This window comes from Rhamphochromis sp. 'chilingali', assembly GCF_963969265.1.
Source record: "Rhamphochromis sp. 'chilingali' genome assembly, chromosome: 8".
Classification (NCBI taxonomy): Eukaryota; Metazoa; Chordata; class Actinopteri; order Cichliformes; family Cichlidae; genus Rhamphochromis; species Rhamphochromis sp. 'chilingali'.
Window position 1 is genome coordinate 32217055 of NC_137935.1, and position 20641 is coordinate 32237695.

At 40.9% G+C, this 20641-nt stretch overlaps 1 protein-coding gene and 1 long non-coding RNA gene across 2 annotated transcripts; both read left to right on the forward strand.

Moving 5' to 3' along the window:
• Positions 1 to 3763: 3763 nt before the first annotated feature.
• LOC308401178 lies at positions 3764 to 6488 on the forward strand. Its single transcript, XR_013972478.1, has 2 exons — positions 3764 to 3842; positions 6231 to 6488. It is a non-coding gene; the product is annotated as an uncharacterized lncRNA (long non-coding RNA).
• Positions 6489 to 9351: 2863 nt separating this feature from the next.
• LOC308401174 (lysophosphatidic acid receptor 6-like) lies at positions 9352 to 20641 on the forward strand. The gene is made up of 2 exons (XM_080889296.1): positions 9352 to 9442; positions 19671 to 20641. The coding sequence occupies exon 2, from the start codon at positions 19749 to 19751 to the stop codon at positions 20604 to 20606; it is 858 nt and encodes a 285-aa protein (XP_080745422.1). The 5' UTR covers positions 9352 to 9442; positions 19671 to 19748; the 3' UTR covers positions 20607 to 20641.

The window sequence follows — 20641 nt, forward strand, 5'->3', positions numbered from 1 at the left end:
TGTTAAGTAAGCCAAAAGTCCAAATCTGGTAAACCACACTGAGAGCATTTTTCCACAAATGGAGAATTTGGAACAATGATGGACCTTCCCTGGAAAAACCAGCCCACAAAATTAATCCAAGAGCATGAGTGTGTCAAGAATTTGCTCTGGCCATTTTCATTTGAAATATCTGTGGAAGTGGAAAGTTAGTGTAATAATTCAGGTATTCTGAATCTGATGTTCTTGTTAGTTTGTAAATTTCTGATTGTTGACATTTCTGTGTATAATACAGAACTGTAAACATAGAATGTGTAGTAGCAGTTTTTTTTTTAATGATAAGCCTTGTTTGTTAAACAGTTTTGTTTCTCTCTTATTAAAATCGGTAGGAAAGTCAAATGCGTATTGTTTTTATTTCATTTTTTAGTTATAGAAGTTTTGTTTTGACTAGAAACTTAGCAATGGAATTTTCATGACAGCAAACCGGTTTATTGAGAGACGAGACAAGTTTTCACTTGATTTATTTACAATGAAGCATCTAGCCCAATTATTAAAACAACTTAACAGATGTTCACAAACCAAAACAAACAAACAACAGCAAAGAAAGAGAGAGAGTTCTGTTTCACTCTCATAAAGCCTCAGTTACTGTACAAACAGGTTTTTCCAGGCGTGCAGCGACCTGTCCTTTTTTAAGAGTTTGCAGAAAAAGGCTATTCTGGGCTTTAGTGCAGAATTCATAACATGAAAAAGTGATAAAAAACACTGCTCTGAATTAAATTGTCAGTATGAAAATGTTTTTCCTTATGAAAAGCAGATAGTCTGAGGGGAGGTTTGTTCCACTGGCTGTGACCCATGCCACACTGTGATCATGAAGGACAGTATATTGCCAAAAGTATTTGCTCAACTGCCTTCACACTCATATGAACTTGAGTGAAACCTCATTCTGAATCCAAAGGGTTTAACATGATGCCGCTTCACCCATCCAGTTATAAGAGCTTAAAATCTTCTGGGACCCTTTCCACAAGGTCTATGAATTTTTGAACAGAATCAGAGTTATCTTTATTATGCCAAGTTTGTGCACACAAGTAAAAAGTTTGACGCTGGTTTACTTTGCTCTCTTCATGCCAAAAAATCCATGAATGCCCTGCCTCCTGTTATGTTCTGGATCGTCTCAGGAGAATCTTTACACAGCCTGCACCTGGGGCCTTGCGTGGTATGGTAAACTCCAGCCTCTATTGATCTTGTGCTAAAAGCTTGTCCCTGTCTGCCATGATTAGTGCCTCTGTTCTGTCTTTTAGTCTTGCTTTGCCCAGCCATGGGTACGATGTTTGGATATCAGCCACTTCCTCTATCTGCCAGTGGTACATACCGTCCAGGGACCTGTCCTTACATAATGGTTCTTCTCTTTGTTCCTCTTTTATCATGGGTTTCTGTCTGAGGTATTCACCAAGCACATGGTCATTTGTGGCCATCTTAATGATGAACTCATGGATAGGGCAGGGCAATATGGCCAAAAATATTCATCTCGATATATATTTGAAAATTTGCAATAACGATATAACTGATGATATAGTGGATGCGAGACAAAATACTTTACAACTCCACAACTTTATTAGTGCAAAAAAACCCATCAATTTATTTTCACTTAAACAAGCAGCTGGGTTTTTTTGGAGATTATGTATCTGAATTTCAGGAGCGGGACCATGCCTCCAAACACACTCCTTCCGGTTGCCACCTATATAGATTCCCCCAGTTCTGCAACTGTTCATTCTCGTTTACGTTCCCCACCCTTCCTCCCTCCTTGTTATCAATTCTTTAACTTCTTCACTTCTATTTAGTACATGGGGATCTGCCAGGCCCGGGAGCCGTCGGCAGATCCCTTCGAGGCCTTCCCCAAACCGCAGCTCAATTCATGTCCAAGCATTCACCTCTACCTACTAAAACGCTGTCACTCCTAAAATGAGGACGTGTCCTTCATGTGGCTCAACTCCAGTCTTTCAAAAGACTTCATGACCACAAACATCATGGCAGCAGTCCTGTAGTTATTTAATTATGTAATGGTGGACTTCTTTGGGACAGAAATGATATTGGAGCATTTGAATCAGCAGAGGAACTTCAGAGACAACTTCGGAGACATTCAAGCACAAGCGGGGCACACCATCAGGTCCTGGAAACGTCCTGGTCTTCTGCCTCTGGACAAGCAGACACACATCCTCCTCACAGCTCTTTAAGCACTTTTCCATTAGTACCCACTCAGATCGACTTGCACAGATTGGCTTGGATCAACAGGTTTTCCATTACAATCAAGTACCACCTAATGTGTGTGGTTGTTGTCATAGCAACACTGCAGAACATCCCGTGACATGATTAGTATATGACATGAACGTTACAACAAAGGTGGACGTTGAGAAAAGAATATACCTGCTGCTCGGTCTGTGGCTTTCAGTCAGAACAGACCACAGTAGCGTTTTTTGTGCCCATTTCCCTCGTTGCCAGGTTTCAAAAATGGTCTTTCAATTTTTTGTGAAAGAGACACTCTCGTGAGCCATCAAATAACACCACTGTCCAGCCAATCAGTGGCATGCAGTCTGACAATATGCTATCACATTTTAGTACCTGTTAAGTCTATTAGTGTCACAGTCCTGGGTCTGCGACCCAGTGTTTTGTGTTTTTGGTTTTATTCTGGGAACTGTGGTTTTCTGTCTTGTATTTCCTGTTTTACTTTAGAGCAGGGGTAGGGAACTCCAGGCCTCGAGAGTTTCTAGTTTCTAGTTTCATGTTTAGCTGACCCCAGTTTGGGGTTTTGGTAATTCTTACAGCTGCAATAAAGGCTCATTCTCAGTTTGAAACACTCTCTCCTGCATCATTGTCTCGTAAACCATGACAAATAGACTATCTTTTTCTGGACAATTTGAATTGTACTGGGCTGTCAACAATTTGAAAGAGATTTAAAGAGTTATAGCTTTACAATCATCAGATATCAATTGTAGAAAATAGCAGTTTAAGCCCCACAAATATTTTATTATGCATAAAACATCTTTATTTAAAGATCTTTATTTATTTAATTGTTTAATTTTATTTAATTTAACGTTCACATTAATTTCCATCACACAACAATTTTTTTAGATCAATGTTATTAGCATTGTGTTATCCTCAATTGTTTATAAATATTCATTTTCATGATTTAAAAGATTGCATTTTTCAGTGGTTAAGCAGAATTCAATAAAAATGCAAGATGTTACAATCCCTGACAATGCATTACTTCAAGTGGAGAAAGTCTTGAGGGATGGCTACTATGAGGAAGGCAGCCTGGAAACTTTACCTGCGAGATACATCGTTGTGTGCCTCCACTTCACAGGGTGTTTCGGTCTTTTATCACAAGCTATTCTGCCATTTTTTTTAGTTTCTTTTTACTTTCCTTGGTTAGGTTTAGGGATTCAAAATCTGATCTTGGTTATATTAAAATCATCAGTAGTGGACCTTGAATTTATTGGGTGTTTCAGCCATTATCACTAGATACACAGCAAATTCAAAAGTGTTAAATGTTTTGGTGTTAATAGTCTTCTTGCAAAAGTAGAGTTAATTTTACTCTAAGCAGAGTCACATTCTTTTAATGTAACTCTGAGGTGTAAAATGATAGTAGTTAAAATCGAGTGTTAAAAATGAGTGTTTCTATGTCAAATCTGGAGGTGTTACAATGGAAACATTAACTCTTGACCTCTTAACTCTGAACTCCTAGAGGGGCCATGACACCAATAGAGTAAATTCACAGACTCCGCCCCCAGCACCATAGGCTCCAATCGAAGCTGAAGTGAAGCCGTTTCAGAACATTTTGCTCTACATATTTGAGTTGTTTGCCATGCTTGGTAAGTCATTTTTTCAAAGATTGTTTCAATTATTTCTATTAGCTTTTACTTCTGTGGCTCTTTGGAGTTGAGACAAAGCTGTGTGGAAGGCATTAGCCATGTTGCTCGGTGATAGCATAATATTCTGTTTTAGCTAGCTGAAAGGTATTGTTTGCGGGCAAATACCACAGCCTTGAAAAAAGCTTGCATGTGAATTTTCAGTCAAACTTTTGGTCAAATACACCTAAAACAATGTCTAGAATGTGAAATGTTGGTATAATGGTGCTACTTGAAGCCTGAAAACGATCGCCCATAAAGAAAAAACGAGCAAACAGCAGTAGCTGACGTCCTGACTGGATTCTACGTTAGCATAGATCCCTCCAGAGTTTTGTGCACACGGTTTAGGTAAAAATTAAAAAGGTTGAGGTTTGCATTTAGTTCAGTATTACCTGTTGCCTGTGTCCTTGTCTTCTGGGAAAATACTTTACACAAGTAATGGCTCTAGGGTTGCCAACTCCCTGAAAAATAAATAAGGGACACCTCGTGGCCAGGGCCGGGCAACCCAGTTGTCTTCACCATTCCCAGTGTGGTGAATTTTCTAGCTCTTTTTTTGTGTGTGAAATTATTTTTTTTAACCATTTGACTTGAAGTTGATTTAAGTAGATGCATATTCTATTCTTTGTGATATGAACACATGTGAAACAAATGATCATTTAGCCATTTATTTTTAGCTCAAAATGACAACATTAACACAATAAAACAGGTCTCTTTCTTAAACAGAAGCCTGTCATGCTTAACTTTTGAGAATATAAGTAAATCTTTCTTTAAAAGAACTCTGTCCTGCTTAACTTAAAATAATAGAAAACAATAGAAAGAAAAATATTCTTGTAACAGTGCACATTTAGTGCATTTAGTACAATTGGCTTCAGTTGAGGTATTATTTCAGCTTTTCTAATGGTAATCAGCTGCTCCTGTTTGTAAACCCGCTTGTTCCCATGATTACGCATCATAACTCATCATCATTATTCACCTATGTATTACTTTTATGTATTGATTACAACAAATAGATGACTATCTATCCTTGCAGTTGTTTATTACACAAAATAAATTATATTATCACACTTCTGGCCACATAGCGCTGATATTCACTGCACATGCCCATATTAACGTTTTCCAGCCAGGTGTTTTCCTTTTCCCATTCTTCCCTTTCTCTGAGGGGAACAAATATTGCTGCTCTAATGCTGGGCTCGCACTGTGCGATTTTTGGCCCATTTTGAGACGATTTTTGAGTCGTGCGACGGTTTTGGCGATCGGCCCGATTTTGGCCTTCATCGTGCGTCGTGTAGTATACGTGGGGTAACGAGAAGTGATTAACACCTCACGACCAGCTCCCGATCATCAATCGCTCGTGAGGGTCTCACCACAGCCGCTCACACTGCTCACGCGCAAACACGTAAACGTCGGTGAAAAAGACGTTGCAGCACGGCTGTGCAGCGTGCGATCTGGACACAAGCGATGGAGGCACAACTTGTAGAACTTTGGAAAGCTCATCCGAGCCTTTTCGATGTGGCATCACAAAATGATCACGACCACAACAACCGTGAAAATAGTTGGATTTACACTGCTGCTCAATCACAGCTGCCTGATAAATGTTTTTCATTAGCAATTTAGCAAAGTTGGTGGTGGTGTGTCTGTGTGAGTGAAAGACAGAGAGAGCGAGCGAGCGACAGATTTTCTGTTATAACCTTAATTTTATGGAGGCACAGTGTGAGCTCTCAGGTCGCATCAGAGCATCGGGTCGTATAGTGTAAGACCTGCATCGTGACCTACCAACTTCTAACCCTGCGAGTCAATCGTGCAGTTTGAGCAGGAGCTGAATATCGTGACTGAAAAAATCGCACAGTGTCTGCCCAGCTTTAGGTGTACTGTCGTCCGAGACTTGCACCGCAGTGTCGGCGTTTGTTTCCCTGTTGGCCATGCTTCTTGTTGTGGTCATCTGTTGTCTTCCGGTATTTTCTCCGCAAGCGACCTTTCCTCGACCAATGAGATGAGCGGTAATCTGAATTGTCATACACTTATTGTCATAAGTGTGCTGTCAGCTCATTGGTCACAAAGCAGGAGAGGGGCTGGGAATTATGTTTTCAAACAAAGCGTTAATTCCATTAAAAGTTATAGACTACTTTTGATTCTCACTGTATTACGGGACAAAGTGCGTCCCTTATTAGCTCAATACGGGACGTGTACTTTTGTTTCGAAATACGGGACGATTCCGTATTTTAAGGGACGGTTGGCAACCCTAAATGGCTCAAAGAAGATTCCTTTTTTTTTTTTTTACTGTGCTGCAATTGTTTACTGGATTATTTGTGCCATTAATTAGTGTCAACTAATTTTTATTCAATCTCCACACAGGATATGCTTGTGAAGATGGAATATGGGGGAGAGCAGAAGTGCGTTGGAGTTCCACAAAGGGATGAATGAAGGACATGCATATTGTACTGAAGAAATAAGTGATGAGAATGCTGTTATTTGCATTTACCAGCTCACCTATGTCAGACCTTTTGATAAACAAAATTCTAATGAAAGTGAGAACATGTACACTGTTACATCTTTCAGAAAATGTTTTGAAATTGTGGTGCACAGTTCAGAATAAATGTTTTTCAAGAACCATTGCGTCTTTTTAGTAAATGTTTATTTCCAAAAGAAATTTCTAGAAGTTCAGAACAGTAAAATTCCCGCTTTTTAGAATGAATTAGAAGATAACTCTTACGTAGTTAAACTAAAATACTCTTTGAGAGTTAATATATAAACTCTTAACACCAAGTGTTAAATTATCAACTCCAGACAGATTTGGTGTTTAACACTAAATCAGAGTTAACGTACCAACTCTCCAAAAAGAGTTAAATTAACACTCTCTGGTGTGGACCCATATAGACACTTTAATAGTGTTGAAATCAAATCCGACAGTGTTAATTTGGACATGCTGGATTTGCTGTGTACCCTCATCAAAGGACGCCCTGTCAGGGTTGATCAGGCCTTGGAGTGTGTCACTGATTAATGTTAAACTGTTTTTTCTCTTCTACTTTCTTCTTTTTTAATTTTCTACAATTTAATTTCTTCTATCAATTCACTGCAAAACGAAAAGTAATACTTAACTATTGAATATTTAAAGAGCCTCACTTCTTGTGTCTCTCGGTTAGCTGACTGCCTTAGGTGCCTAAGTGATGTCAGCCCTATTTAGCCATAGCCAGTGATTGGTCCGCTCAGCAGTGTTAGCTAATTCTCTCATAGCCTGCTGTTGTGCCCGTCCTCTGACTCCAGACTCTCTAAGCAGTTTTGCTGTTGTACTGGCAACAAAGCCCCTGCACCCCACTTCCACCAGGTGCACCTCGATCTTCCTACCTCTGTCCTCTGCCTCAGCTGCCAAATTGGCATACCGCAAACACGTCCTCAATTGCATCCTCCCACGGTACCGTCAGATCAATGACATATGAAAGTTTTTGGGAGTTAGACCACAGGTCGCAGAGCTGACTGCCTTAGGTGCCCAAGTGATGTCAGTCCACTTGCATCTGCCAATCCCCGGCAACCTTCAGGAGGCTCAGGTCCAGGGTTGAAGGGCTAGTCCTCGGCTTGTATACCTCCCAGACAAATGTTGATGGATACTAACGCTCCTCTTGGTTTACGAAAGGTTGGGCGATCGTGGCTCAAGGTTTGACAGTTCGTCTTGTAATCGGAAGGTCCCGGTTCGAGCCCCGGCTCCAACAGTCTCGGTTGTTGCGTCCTTGGGCAAGACACTTCACCCGTTGCCTACTGGTGGTGGTCAGAGGGCCCGGTGACACCAGTGTCCAGCAGCCTCGCCTCTGTCAGTGCGCCCCAGGGCAGCTGTGGCTACTATGTAGCTTACCATCACCAGTGTGTGAATGACTGAATGTAGTATAAAGCGCTTTGGGGTCCTTAAGGACTAAGTAAAACGCTAACAAATACAGGCCATTTGATGGATTTCCTCTTGCACTCAGCTTTCTCAGCTAGACACCTGAGGACCTGGTTGTGTCTCCATCTGTATCTGCCGTGAGTAAGGCTTGTCCTGCAACCAACCAAGATGTGCTTGAGCGTTGCTGGGGACAAGATGGGCCTTTTCCAAACCACAGCTGCAGATTTATCGGGGAAGGCAGCACATCATATGTGGCTGGAATGATGAAACTTAGCCTATGAGCCTCCATTCCACAGATTTCACTCCATGGGAGTTTCCTCTTTTCAGCACTCTCCCAATTCATCCAGCAACCCTGCTTGGCCAGCGCTACAGCTATGGCATACATGGCTGTTTCCTCCAATCGACACACCGCCTCCACCACAATTTTTTGACATTTGGCTATAGATGCCTGTTGCCAGAGAGGTGTTAATGCACCAAGACCAAATCCTCCTCTCCCCTATTGGATGTGACCCACTACGTGACATTGGTAAAGAGCAGATTTGGCCTCTAGGCACAGCTGTGGCTGGGGTCCACTTCCCCCCTGTTGCTAGGTTGGGAGCAGCACCACAACAATAGCTTTCAACTGTCTCACTGAGGTTTTTTTAATCTGTTTCTTACATGGCTCAATTGTGAGTTTTCCAATTCAATAAATCAACTGTTGATATTACTGCACAATATTGTGTTTTTCTTCATAAAGTTGTTCTTTGTTTTTCTTAAGCTTAAATTACATCTAACACAATGAAACCGACATTTTATGTCAGGAATTAACTCTGGAATTATCGAGCTGAGAATCAAAATGAAATTAGAATAAAACAACACTTCTCAAAGTTTGACATAATTAAGTTCAAAATGAAATAAACAAAGTCTTGCCTCTAAGCGTTTAAAGCAAGTTTAAATGAAATATAATTTGTCTCTGGGCACCATCATTAGAATAGAATAGAATTCAACTTTATTGTCATTGCACATGTCACAGGTACAGGGCAACAAAATGCAGTTAAAGAGAAGATAGGGCATCACATTTAAGTATCTATTCTACTCTTGCAGTTCACCAACAGTGTTTTCAATTTTTATCCTCACTACCACACTATAGGAATTAGTTGATTAGTTTACTTGTAGAACTATGTGAAATTAAAACAAAACAAACAAACAAACAGAAAAGCAGAAGTCGCCACGGTATTTTTTGTATTATTTCTTCCACTCAGAACGTGTTATGCTTGCTGAGATCAAGCAAGCAAAACGTGTCAATCTAAGTGCGTTAAAGTCCTGACCATATTTTCGGTTTTGCCGTTTTGAATGGCACTGCAAGCATACAAAGCTCTGTAAAGAAAAGAAGAAAAGCAGTACAAATATGGGGCATGTCTGATGTCAGATACAAAGAAAAATTATTAAAGAGTCCAGTGGGAGCAAAAGGAGCGCAATTTTCCTTATTATGCGGAGTTTGGCGGAAACGTCTCACAATTTAAACTCCAGCGGCGGTCTTACGCATGGAAATGCAACCTGTCAAACTGGAAAACTTTTTGGTGTTTATGTTGTTTAAAGAAATGTCCTAAAAGCCACGCCCAAAACACAACTGTTTCCCTGTAAGTCTAACACGCCGACAGATGTGGGGGCTCCGTCGTTGGAAAGCGACAGCAGAAGAGTTGCGGACCCGCAGGTACGTAGGTCCACTTTTACGTATGGGAGATCAGGAAAAAGGAAGGCTTCCTGAATAAAGATACGCAAAGTAGATTACAGAGTATATTTGAAGAGATTGTCTGACTGAGCACAGTCCAAGCTGCAGTTAGGCGCAGAAACTTTAGTTTAAACCCCTCTTGTAGCTTGTAATCCGTCTTATCAAACACGCTTCTGACTGCATGGGCACAAATTGGCCTTTTTCGCGTTTAAAATGACGTTGTTTCATTAAGGCTACATTTAGACGAATTTAGTAAGTTTCCAAAACAAATAATAATAATAATAATGATAAGAAGAAGAAAAATAACTATAGCTATTAGGTTAAAACGCAAACTGCCAGCAAGACCTTCGGACGAGTACGCTCATAACTCAGGAGCAGGTTATGTTCAGACTTTCGGTTTAAAATCGACCAGAAGCGCCACGTTTGACTGATTTGTTTATTTACTATGTGTGGTAATAGCATGTTTTAAGCGCAGCACAGTAGCACATCCAGCGATAAAGTAATTAACTGGAATTAAAATATTTATTTTACCGGTCTGAGAATCCCAAGACTAACGGCAGCAGTAATCTCTTGTCTTATTTCTATGAAGGGAAATACGTTTGTAAAATGTGGGAGCTTGCAGAATAAAAAAAAGAAAGAAAGAAATGCGAACTTTTATTTTGAAACTTTTACTTTTAAACATATTTTACATGCTTGTGTGTTTGTTTTATTTTAATTTGCAGTTACTGAAAAAAATATTCACAAATGTCTAGGTTGATACTTTCACAAATATACTGAGAGCTGCAAACTTGTGATTTGAATATTAATAATTTTTATTTCCCTTTTTACTACTTACAACAACCTCATAAATCACAAATTCACACATTGACTTTTGACTTTGGCAACACTTCTTGCAAGGAAAGTTTTGCAAAACTCAAACTAATAGCTGCATTCATTAAGTGTTTTGTTGTCTTTTAAACGTGTCTCAGAAGTAGGCGACAAACAAAAAAAGCGTCACGTTTCATTAAAAGACCCATCAGACATCTGACTAACTGGCATCAGACTAAAAGGTTTCAGCCAAAACTTGGTTAGACTAAAAGGTCTCAGACAAAAGAGCATCAGACTGGTAACGGCCTAGGAGAAAGCTTGGTAGTATTGAGGTAAGTATTCAGTGTATCCCATTTATTTATGTAGTAATACAAATATTCCAGAAATGGGTCTATTATGGTATGTTATAATGTACACGGTATGAAGTATGTTGTGAATATTCTATAACTATAAGTATGTACAGGCTGTAGTGAGTACAAGCTATGTACAGGCTATGAACAGGATATAAATATGAAAAACTATACAGAATATGAAATAAATAACTTTACAGAATCTGGGATATACAGCTATATAGAAATGGGAACTATGCAAGTTGTAAACAGTTGTAGGATTAAAGATTATCGAATGTACAGAATGATTATTTACACAGAGCTATACAGTAGTGCAGTTAAGATAAGTGAGGGTGTAGATAGTTTCTACAGAGGCTATATAAAGTGCTAGTGGTTGTGAGTGGTGGTTCAGTCCATGTTATTATTGTGTGTTTGAGGGTACAGTTGTCCATTGTGGGTGTGTGTATGTTCAGTCCATGTGTTAACGTGGGTCAGATGTCAGGAGGCAGAGTTCAGGAGTCTGACAGTTGTGGGGAAGAAGCTGTTCTGGTACCTGGTGGTCTTAGTCCGGAGGCTCCTGTAGCGCCTCCCAGAGGGCAGGAGGGTGAAGAGTCCATGTGATGGGTGACTGGGGTCTCTGATGATTTTCCCAGCCCTTTTCAGACACCGCTTCCTGTAGATGTCTTTTATGGCAGGAAGTGGTGCTCCGGCAATGCGCTGGGCAGTTTTCACGACCCTCTGCAACGCCTTCCGGTCCGAGGCAGAGCAGTTCCCGTACCAGACTGTTATACAGTTGGTCAGGATGCTCTCGATGGTGCAGCGATAGAAGTTCACCAGGATGTCTGAGGACAGGTGGTTCTTCCTCAGAGTCCTCAAGAAGAAGAGGCGCTGGTGAGCCTTCTTGACCAGCTTGGAGCAGTTGGTCGTCCAGGTGAGATCCTCGGAGATGTGGACTCCCAGGAACTTGAAGCTGCTCACACGCTCCACAGCCATCCCCTTAATGTGGATGGGTGGATGTGGGTCAGCATTCCTCCTGTAGTCCACGATGAGCTCCTTGGTCTTCTCGGTGTTAAGCAGCAGGTTGTTTGTGTCGCACCACTCAGCCAGACGATCCACCTCCTCCCTGTAGGCGGCCTCATCGTTGTCATTGATGAGGCCAATCACCGTGGTGTCATCTGCAAACTTAATGATGGTGTTGGAACCATCAGCAGGTCTGCAGTCGTGGGTGAAGAGGGAGTAGAGGAAAGGGCTCATCACACAGCCTTGTGGTACACCGGTGTTCATTGTGATGGTAGATGAGCAGTGGTTATCCAGCCGGACATGTTGGGGGCGGTTGGTCAGGAAGTCCAGTAACCATTTGCAGATGAGGGAACTGATGCCCAGGTCTGTCAGTTTCCTGATGAGTTGTGAGGGGTGGATTGTATTGAACGCTGAACTGAAGTCTATAAACAGAATTCTGGCGTAGATGTTGTTGTTGTCCAGGTGTGAGAGGACAGAGTGCAGTGCGATGGAGACTGCATCCTCTGTGCTCCTGTTCTGGCGGTATGCGAATTGGTGGGGGTCCAGGGTGGGGGGGAGACAGGATTTGAAGTGTGCTAGGACCAGCTGCTCTAAGCACTTAGTGATGATGGGGGTGAGTGCTACTGGGCGGTAGTCATTGAGGCAAGATGGGATGGGTTGGAGTTTTTGGGTATCGGGACGATGATTATATGATTATATGATTATCTAACCATACCATGATCCACTGTCTGTGATATGAAACAGAAATAATTGCACGTTGGAGTATTTACTGAAGCTCTGTATTTGAAACTTCAATTTTACTGCTGTAATTTTTAAATTTAATTTAGTAATAAAAGAAATGTAATATTGGACATATCATATTTTCATTACACAAGTGAGATGACACTAGTCACATGAGCATTAGCTGTTATTTTCTAGCTATTATTATAATGTTTTTACAGTCCGTTGGTCGCTCAGCCTCAGATACTTAACATACATGAGATTAAAAATTTCTCCTTCATTTCTGTCAAAAAAATGCAGTGTTAAGCAACTCGAGCAATTCAATTCAATTTTCAATACAATTTTATACATAGCGCCAAATCAAAACAACAGTGGCCTCAAATGCTTTATATTGTAAGGTAGACCCCTTCTATAATCAAAAAACAGCGTGCCGTAGGCTAAACCAGTCGCTTTTAACAGCCTCGAAATTCCGGCCTTTGCCGTCTTCGAAGGACCTGACCTACGTCGATCGCAAAGGACAAGTCTTTTGAAGGATGCAGACCCTGAATTGGCACACACTTTGATGCCCTTTTAATGACATTAATGATGTATTTAGATTTGGGCTGAGAACTGACAACAGTATCACCTGCAGGAAGATTCTCTCTGAGGCACTTTTATTTTGAGACCGTATGGTCTGATGCCTTTTAGTCAGAATTCAGAATTTTTCAATGAAAGCGATGCTTTTTTTGTCGATGTTTTGATGTCTGAGGCCTTTAAATCTGATGTCTCACAATTTTTTTCTCCATACCATCTGTTCTGTGCCCACCTTACTAGTGAATTAGGTGGAGCACTCTGAATTAAATCAGGATATAAAGCATTATCTTTCTCTTGCTTTAATGAACACTGTCGATCTGACAACTAGCCGCTTAATGAGGCTTTCTCCGGGGCAACAGCATCCGGTTCCAATGTCATCACATTAAGACATTATCCACATATCAGTACATGATATCCCCCTTTTCCTCTTTAGCCTTAATAACTTTGTTTTCTTTTTTCTCTCTTTTTTTAACACTGAACATTGTTTTCTTGTCTTATTTTGTGACAATTATTTTTTCTGTCTCACCACACCTGTACCTTTCCTTTCCCTAATATATACATATATACATACATATATGAATATGTCTGTGAAGGTTCTCAGTCATCCAGGTCATCGTAGTCAAAGGAGCTTGCAAAGAAAAGCAGCTGGACTTCTTTCGGATGAGAGGTGAAATGTCTTCAAGCAGCTTGAAGACGTTTCACCTCTCATCCGAGAAGCTTCTTCAGTTCTAAGGTCAAATGGTGGGGAGTCCCAGATTTAAGTCCTAGTGGGAGTATCACCCCAAAGAGGGACAAATACATATATGAACTTGAAACTTGTACATTTTATATTACCTCTACACATTAACATATTATGGTTTATTTAACCACAAAATCATGAAACCTCTCAGGTATCTTTTTAGCCCTCTGTGATCTACTTGGTCTCTCTGGCCGCTGGGGGCCCTCTTGTGGTTTTGGCGTGAAGGTGTCAATCTTTGTGTTTGTTTCACTTTCCTCCCTTTCATTGTGTCTTGCTCGTGTTGTCCTTCTCTGGTCTCATTTGTCTTGTATTTCTTCACATGTGTAGTATTCCGGTGATAGCGAGCTCCTGTTGGCAATTCAACAATGACTTGGTTTCCAGTTCTGCTTACAATTTTGTGTGGCATTGTGTTGAATGGTGTTGTAAACTTGTCCACTTTGTCTTGTTGACCCAGCACTGTCTCCCATGTCAACTTTTGAATACTCAGCTCCTCTTCGTTCATCAGCAGAAATCTTTGATTTTGATTTGATCTTCCTCTGTCACGCAAATCCAACTCAGTTGATTTTGACTCACAGGTGTTCGGTAACTTTCCTCTCATTTTGCAGTCGAACAGGAGTTCTGCTGGACTTTTGCCTTTGGTTGGATGTTCAATGCTGCGATAATCTGTCACATGTTTTCTCAGCTCTCGTTTCCAGTCAAGGCTGTCAGCTTGTGTGATCCTGATTCTTTTCATCATTGATGCATTTTGACGTTCCACTTCTCCCTTTGCTTGAGCCAATTTTGGTGTGGTTCTTATATGTTTGATTCCATTAGTTTCGCAGTATTCTCTGAAAAACTCAGATTTGAACGGTGGGCTGTTATCAGATTTAATGGTAACTGGTAGCCCATGTCTACTGAATATATAGAGTCAATGACTTTTTCAGCAGTTTTAGATGTCATTACACCATACTCATAGGGCGTGATCGTGGCTCAAGAGTTGGCAGTTTGTCTTATAATCGGAAGGTTGCCGGTTTGAGCCCCAGCTCCGATAGTCTCGGTCGTTGTGTCCTTGGGCAAGACACTTCACCCGTTTCCTACCGGTGGTGGCCAGAGGGCCTGGTGCCGCCAGTGTCCAGCAGCCTCGCCTCTGTCAGTGAGCCCCAGGGCAGCTGTGGCTATAATGTAGCTTGCCATCACCAGTGTGTGAATGTGTGTGTGAATGGGAGGATGACTGAATGTGTAAAGCGCTTTGGGGTCCTTAGGGACCAAGTAAAGTGCTATATAAATACAGGCCATTTATCATAGTACTTAGTACATCTTTCTATTCGTGCACAAGGTCTAGATCTTTGGCTGTATATGATCTCTATATGTGTTCTGTGATGAGGTCAAACTTCCTGACATACACATATGGATGTAGTCTCTCACATGCTCATACCAGTGCTAGGGCTTCTCTTTCCATTTGAGAATATATTTGCTCACAGTCTATTAAACTCCGACTTACGTAACACACTGGTACCTCTTCTCCGTTCTGTATTTGTATTAGCACTGCGCCCAAGCCTACAGGGCTTGCATCTGCTATGACCTTGGTTGGGGCTTCTTTGTCAAAATAGGCTACTGTACCTGCTCTGGCTAACTTCAATTCAATTTTAATTCAATTTTGTTTATATAGCGCCAAATCACAATAAAAGTCGCCTCAAGGCGCTTCATAGATACAGAGAAAAACCCAACAATCACATGACCCCCTATGAGCAAGCACTTTGGTGACAGTGGGAAAGAAAAACTCCCTTTTAACAGGAAGAAACCTCCGGCAGAACCAGGCTCAGGGAGGAGCGGCCATCTGCTGCGACCAGTTGGGGTGAGAGAAGCAAGACAGGATGAAAGACATGCCATGGAAGAAAGACAGAGATTAATTAAGTGTGATTCAGAGGAGAAGTCTATTAACACATGTTGAGTGAGAAAGGTGACTGAAAAGGAAATATTCAATGCATCATGGGAATTCCCCAGCAGGCTAAACCTATTGCAGCATAACTAAGGGAGGATTTATGGTCACCTGGTCCAGCCCTAACTATATGCTTTAGCAAAAAGGAAAGTTTTAAGCCTAATCTTAAAAGTAGAGATAGTGTCTGTTTCCCGAATCCAAACTGGAATCTGGTTCCACTGAAGAGGGGCCTGAAGGCTCTCCTTCCCATTCTACTCTTAAATACTCTAGGAGCAACAAGTAGGCCTGCAGTGCGAGAGCGAAGTGCTCTAATAGGGTGATATGGTACTACAAGGTCATTAAGATAAGATGGGGCCTGATTATTTAAGACCTGTATGTGAGGAGCAGGATTTTGAATTCAATTCTGGATTTAACAGGAAGCCAATGAAGGAGAAATATGCTCTCTCTATCTAGTCCCTGTCAGTACTCTTACTGCAGCATTTTAGACTAATTGAAGGCTTTTCAGGGAGTTTTTAGGACATCCTGATAATAATGAATTACAGTAGTCTTACTTAGAAGTAATAAATGCATGAACTAGTTTCACAGCGTCACTCTGAGACACTTAAAGTTCATGTTTTAAAAACATGTTTAGTGTTTTTCTGTCAGTACAGAACATAATGTCATGTGGTTGGTTTTGGGCTATTAGACTTATATTAGTTATGTTAGCTAACTTGTGACAGAATAGATAACAAAACTAAAACCAAAAATCAGCACTTCAGCAGGGAAAGTAGGTCAGGGTGTGGAAGGGGAAATGTTTAATGCAATAGTAGAGCACTCATATTCACTGATTTTAGAACTTGTAGTCAGAGTTGTGGTTCTAAGTAGTAGTAGTTAAAAAAAAAGAAATAAATATGAGTATAATTTAAATAACAAGTTTGCTGCTCTCAGTATATTTGTGAAAATATCAATGAGAATATCAAACTTTTGAGTTAAGTTTTAACTTAAAAAGTGAAAGTTTCAAAATATGAGTTCACGTTTTCTACACATTCTCAATTCTCTGCAAGCTCTCACGCCAACATATTTAACTCTCAATTTGCAACAATGTTGCATTTTACTGATACATTTCTTATGTTCTTTTCACGTTTTTAATCGTGATTTCATCGTCATCATCTGACAACATCTCGGTTTGGCGTAGGCGTCACTCATAGGGATCATTTCGCGTAGAAGAAGATTGATATGATCTACAAGTTGATAACAACCCTTGTGATACTCGTTATCTACAATTAGGGTTTTAAATGTTGTCAAGCTAGTTAATGCAAACAAAGCCAAACCAAAACCAAAGGCAGGGCTGACGATACTCTGGAAACACAAAGTATGTTTCTGTCAGGTAAATCTCAATACCTCAATACCAGATGCAACCTATAATTTCCTTCGGGATTAATAAAGTATTTCTGATTCTCAATTCATTATTTCCATAAGGTTCGTTTCACTTGCACTGCAACTTCAGTTACTCAACTCCAAGCGCTTTAATTTTATCTGCTGAAACAAGTAGTTCTTATACTTACGAGCCTGCTGGAATTAATTACACCAGCCTGGTTCCTTAATAAAAATTTGACATGTTCCAGTCCAGTCCAGTCCTTTTGATAAAACTGTAGCGTGTGCTTAGCTTGATGTCACAGAAACACATAGGTACAAGTCCAGTTAGAGGGCTGTTTTTATTTCAAAATTCAAAAATATTTCAAAATCATTGCAAATGCTTTTAATCAGTATAATTTACTTTGTTATCTGAAGACAATGTTGACATGTATATGCATTTGTATGATCTAGAGAGCAACTTTTTTCTGTCAGTGAGGTCTTTTGTCAAGTATGACATACTAGCAGGTAGAAGCACCTACTTGTTGAAAATGAGAAATCTGCACATTTATTATCTGAAGCAGTTAGAGTGGAGTGTGTGATATAACAAAAAAACTTAACCAGTGTAAAATGAAAACGAGCTAAACTGGAACACGGGTTATTTTCAGGAACAATAGAATCTCTCAGTTAACAAACACACAGATGTAGAGAGACCTGCTGCCCTCTTGGAGATTTTAATAAAGCTGCAAGAATCCTTTAGGATTATTAAGAACCTATTTTTAGTTTTTTTCTCTTCTTTGTGGTTCACAGGGCCTTAAGTGAAATATTTATTTTCACTTTTATACTGTGATCTCTAGGGATGGGTATCGTTTAGGTTTTATCCGATACCGGTGCCAAATCGGTACTTTTGAAACGGTGCCGGTGCTTAAACGGTGCTCGAACCGGTGCTTAAAGAATGGAGAACACAAACTTTGTCCAAAAACCTCTCATGTTCAGCTGGGTTTTTTTGTAAAAAGATAACAATGTGTGCCTTTTCTGCAGCTATGGGGCATATATGGCATCACTCTTGGCTGGAAGCAGTGCTTAAACAATGGAAAAAACACAAACTTTGTCCAAAAACCTCTCATGTTTAGCTGTTTCCCACTTTTTCTTTGGTCATTTTAGCCTTTTTGGCCAGGGTGAAGCGAGTATCTGCCATCAAACAAGAAGACAGCCGCATGTAGCTATGATGATGTTTGCTAGTTCACCTTACATGTATTAATGTAATAACGTGGTTAGCCTACTCAACGTAAATTACACACGAACAACATGAAGCTACTCATGCAGAGAAGAACGGCTGCTGCTGCATCATCATCATCATCATTTCTGCTACACTGGCAGGGCTAGGGGCCAGGACTCTATTCTTCGGGTTTTTGGGGGATGTTGCTCCGGGTCCGATAACTGGCAACCCACCCGACGTGCACGGTGTGAGGTCTCGCAGCAAGCTATCAAATACGGCGCATTTCTCGGCTTTTAAAAAAAACGCTATGCTTCGCCAGGTGTTTAATCGGATTCTTGGTGTTACCTCCTTTGACAGTATCACAGTATCAGCTTAAAGCACTTGTTGCAGGTTGCTGAGTTTGCATATTTTGCTGTGAAGTACAGCCAGACTTTTGACCGCTTCGCCTTGGACATTTTTAATCTGTAGCTCTGCTCTAACTGAACGTACGTACCTGGCCCCGCCTACTATCCTCGGAAACGTAAAATGATTGGCTAGAAGTGTATCACAGCTCAGGAAAAAAAAAGCACCGAAATAAAGCACCGAAATAAAGCACCAAAATGTGCGCTGCTTTTCGGTCTGGTTACTACCGTTTATGTCAGATGGCACCGGACACCGGTACCCATCCCTAGTGATCTCTGATTCATTCTCAAAAAGAACTCCCCGTCTTTTCTCCCACTCTAACTCTAGAGTTACAGTGGTAATCTATACTAACTAAAGTTAATTGTTTACACGTAAGGCATTTAAACAACTGGCACGTAATTAATTGTTAATTTCGTGTCCCTTTTTCGCGTTCAGTGTGTAATAGCCTTTAGCCTTGAGTGGCTAGCTGTAAACAGTTAGCCACTCTGGGCTAACAGTAAACACAAGATGCAGGGTTTACGCTTAGCTTAACTGTGTTGTAATGTAGTGTCACTTCTGTCAGTTACCACAAATGTTGAGTCATGTCACAAAGTTTCCTGTGCCCTCGCAGACTAACCTCACCTCATTTACTTAGCCTGGCAGGGCAAAAGACACTGTCTCAGCTGAACTCTGGACACACACACACACATACACTGATATGCACACACTGATCCCCCCTCCCTTTCCAACACCTTCGATGCTTGTGCCCTACCGGGGAAGATGGCAGGATGCTGCAGGACCGGATGCGCTGTCTACACCGGCTTTCTCTTACCCTTTACCCGCCCCTGTTGCTTGTCTTGTGTTTCTATGGTGTATTGATAGTCATGTGCTTTTTGTGCTGAGGTGTTTTTTCTGTTATCAAACTGTTCTCCCACTAGGAGCTCAGTCTGAGTGGAGTTTTTTTCTCCTCCTCTTACCTCATGTTATGTATTTTCGTTGTTGTTTTCCTATCAGCCTACCTTTCTGACATGTCTCCCCAATGTGATGTTTTTGTAAAGTTGGTCAGAAGGTTCCTTTGTTAGTGCGCATGCGCCATTAGCGTGCTGCCGCTATAACCCTAATTTCCTTTGGGATTAATAAAGTATACTGATTCTGATTCTGATTCCACACAGATAACCAGCACAAAGAGGAACATTTGCTGCTTGGCTACAATATTTTGTAAAGGACGCAGAAGGATTTCTTTTCTCATCATGAACACATCAAACATCACTGACGTGACAACAGAAGACCGGGTTTATGCTGGGATCTTTAGCTTAATTATGGTGATAGGTCTGCCTCTCAATGCGATCTCACTGTGGATTCTTCTTCGCCGGCACAGCCTCAAATCACCCAACGCTGTTTTCATGGTTAACCTGGCACTCTCAGACCTGCTGTTGGTCTTCACTTTGCCCATGAGGATCCACTTTCACGCCACAGGGGAATGGACTCTGCCCAGTGGGGTGTGCCTCATCATCACAATGTTCTTTCGCACCAACATCCGCTCCAGCTCCTCCTTCATCACCTTCATAAGCGTGGACCGAATGCTGGCTGTGGTTTATCCTATGAGGTCTCGCAATCTTCGAACCTCGTGCAATGCCTGGAAGGCTTCTGTACTCGTCTGGGTGATTTTGCTGGTGATGAACATCCTAGAGAGTGTGGACTTTCTAAAGCAGTTGAATAACCACACTCGCCCTACTTGTTTTGAGTCTTACGAATCTGCAAAATGTCCTTTGGAAGGAATCCGATTAAGAGTTATTCAGTTTATGATTGTAATATTGGTCACAATGCTGTTAGTCAATATTGTGTGCACCACTATGGTGTTTAGGACTCTACACGGACATCTCAGTGGTGACTCTCCAAAAATCAACAACAAGATGAATGTAATGCTGATTTTTGCCATAAACTTGATTTTATATGCTATATTCTTACCTGTGCCTATAACTATGGCTATGGATTGTGCCCATGTCAAGCCATTGATATGTCTTACTGTTTTAAACTGCTGTCTGGATCCTCTGTTGTATTACTTCTCTTTTGATGCTTTCTGGAAGAAAAAAGAAGATGTTGTGTAAATGTAAATAAATGGGGATACTGTCTGTGTCACACA

Coding starts and splice junctions, on each gene's coding strand:
- LOC308401174 (XM_080889296.1), top strand. CDS start 19,749: ATGAACACATCAAACATCACTGACGTGACAACAGAAGACCGGGTTTAT.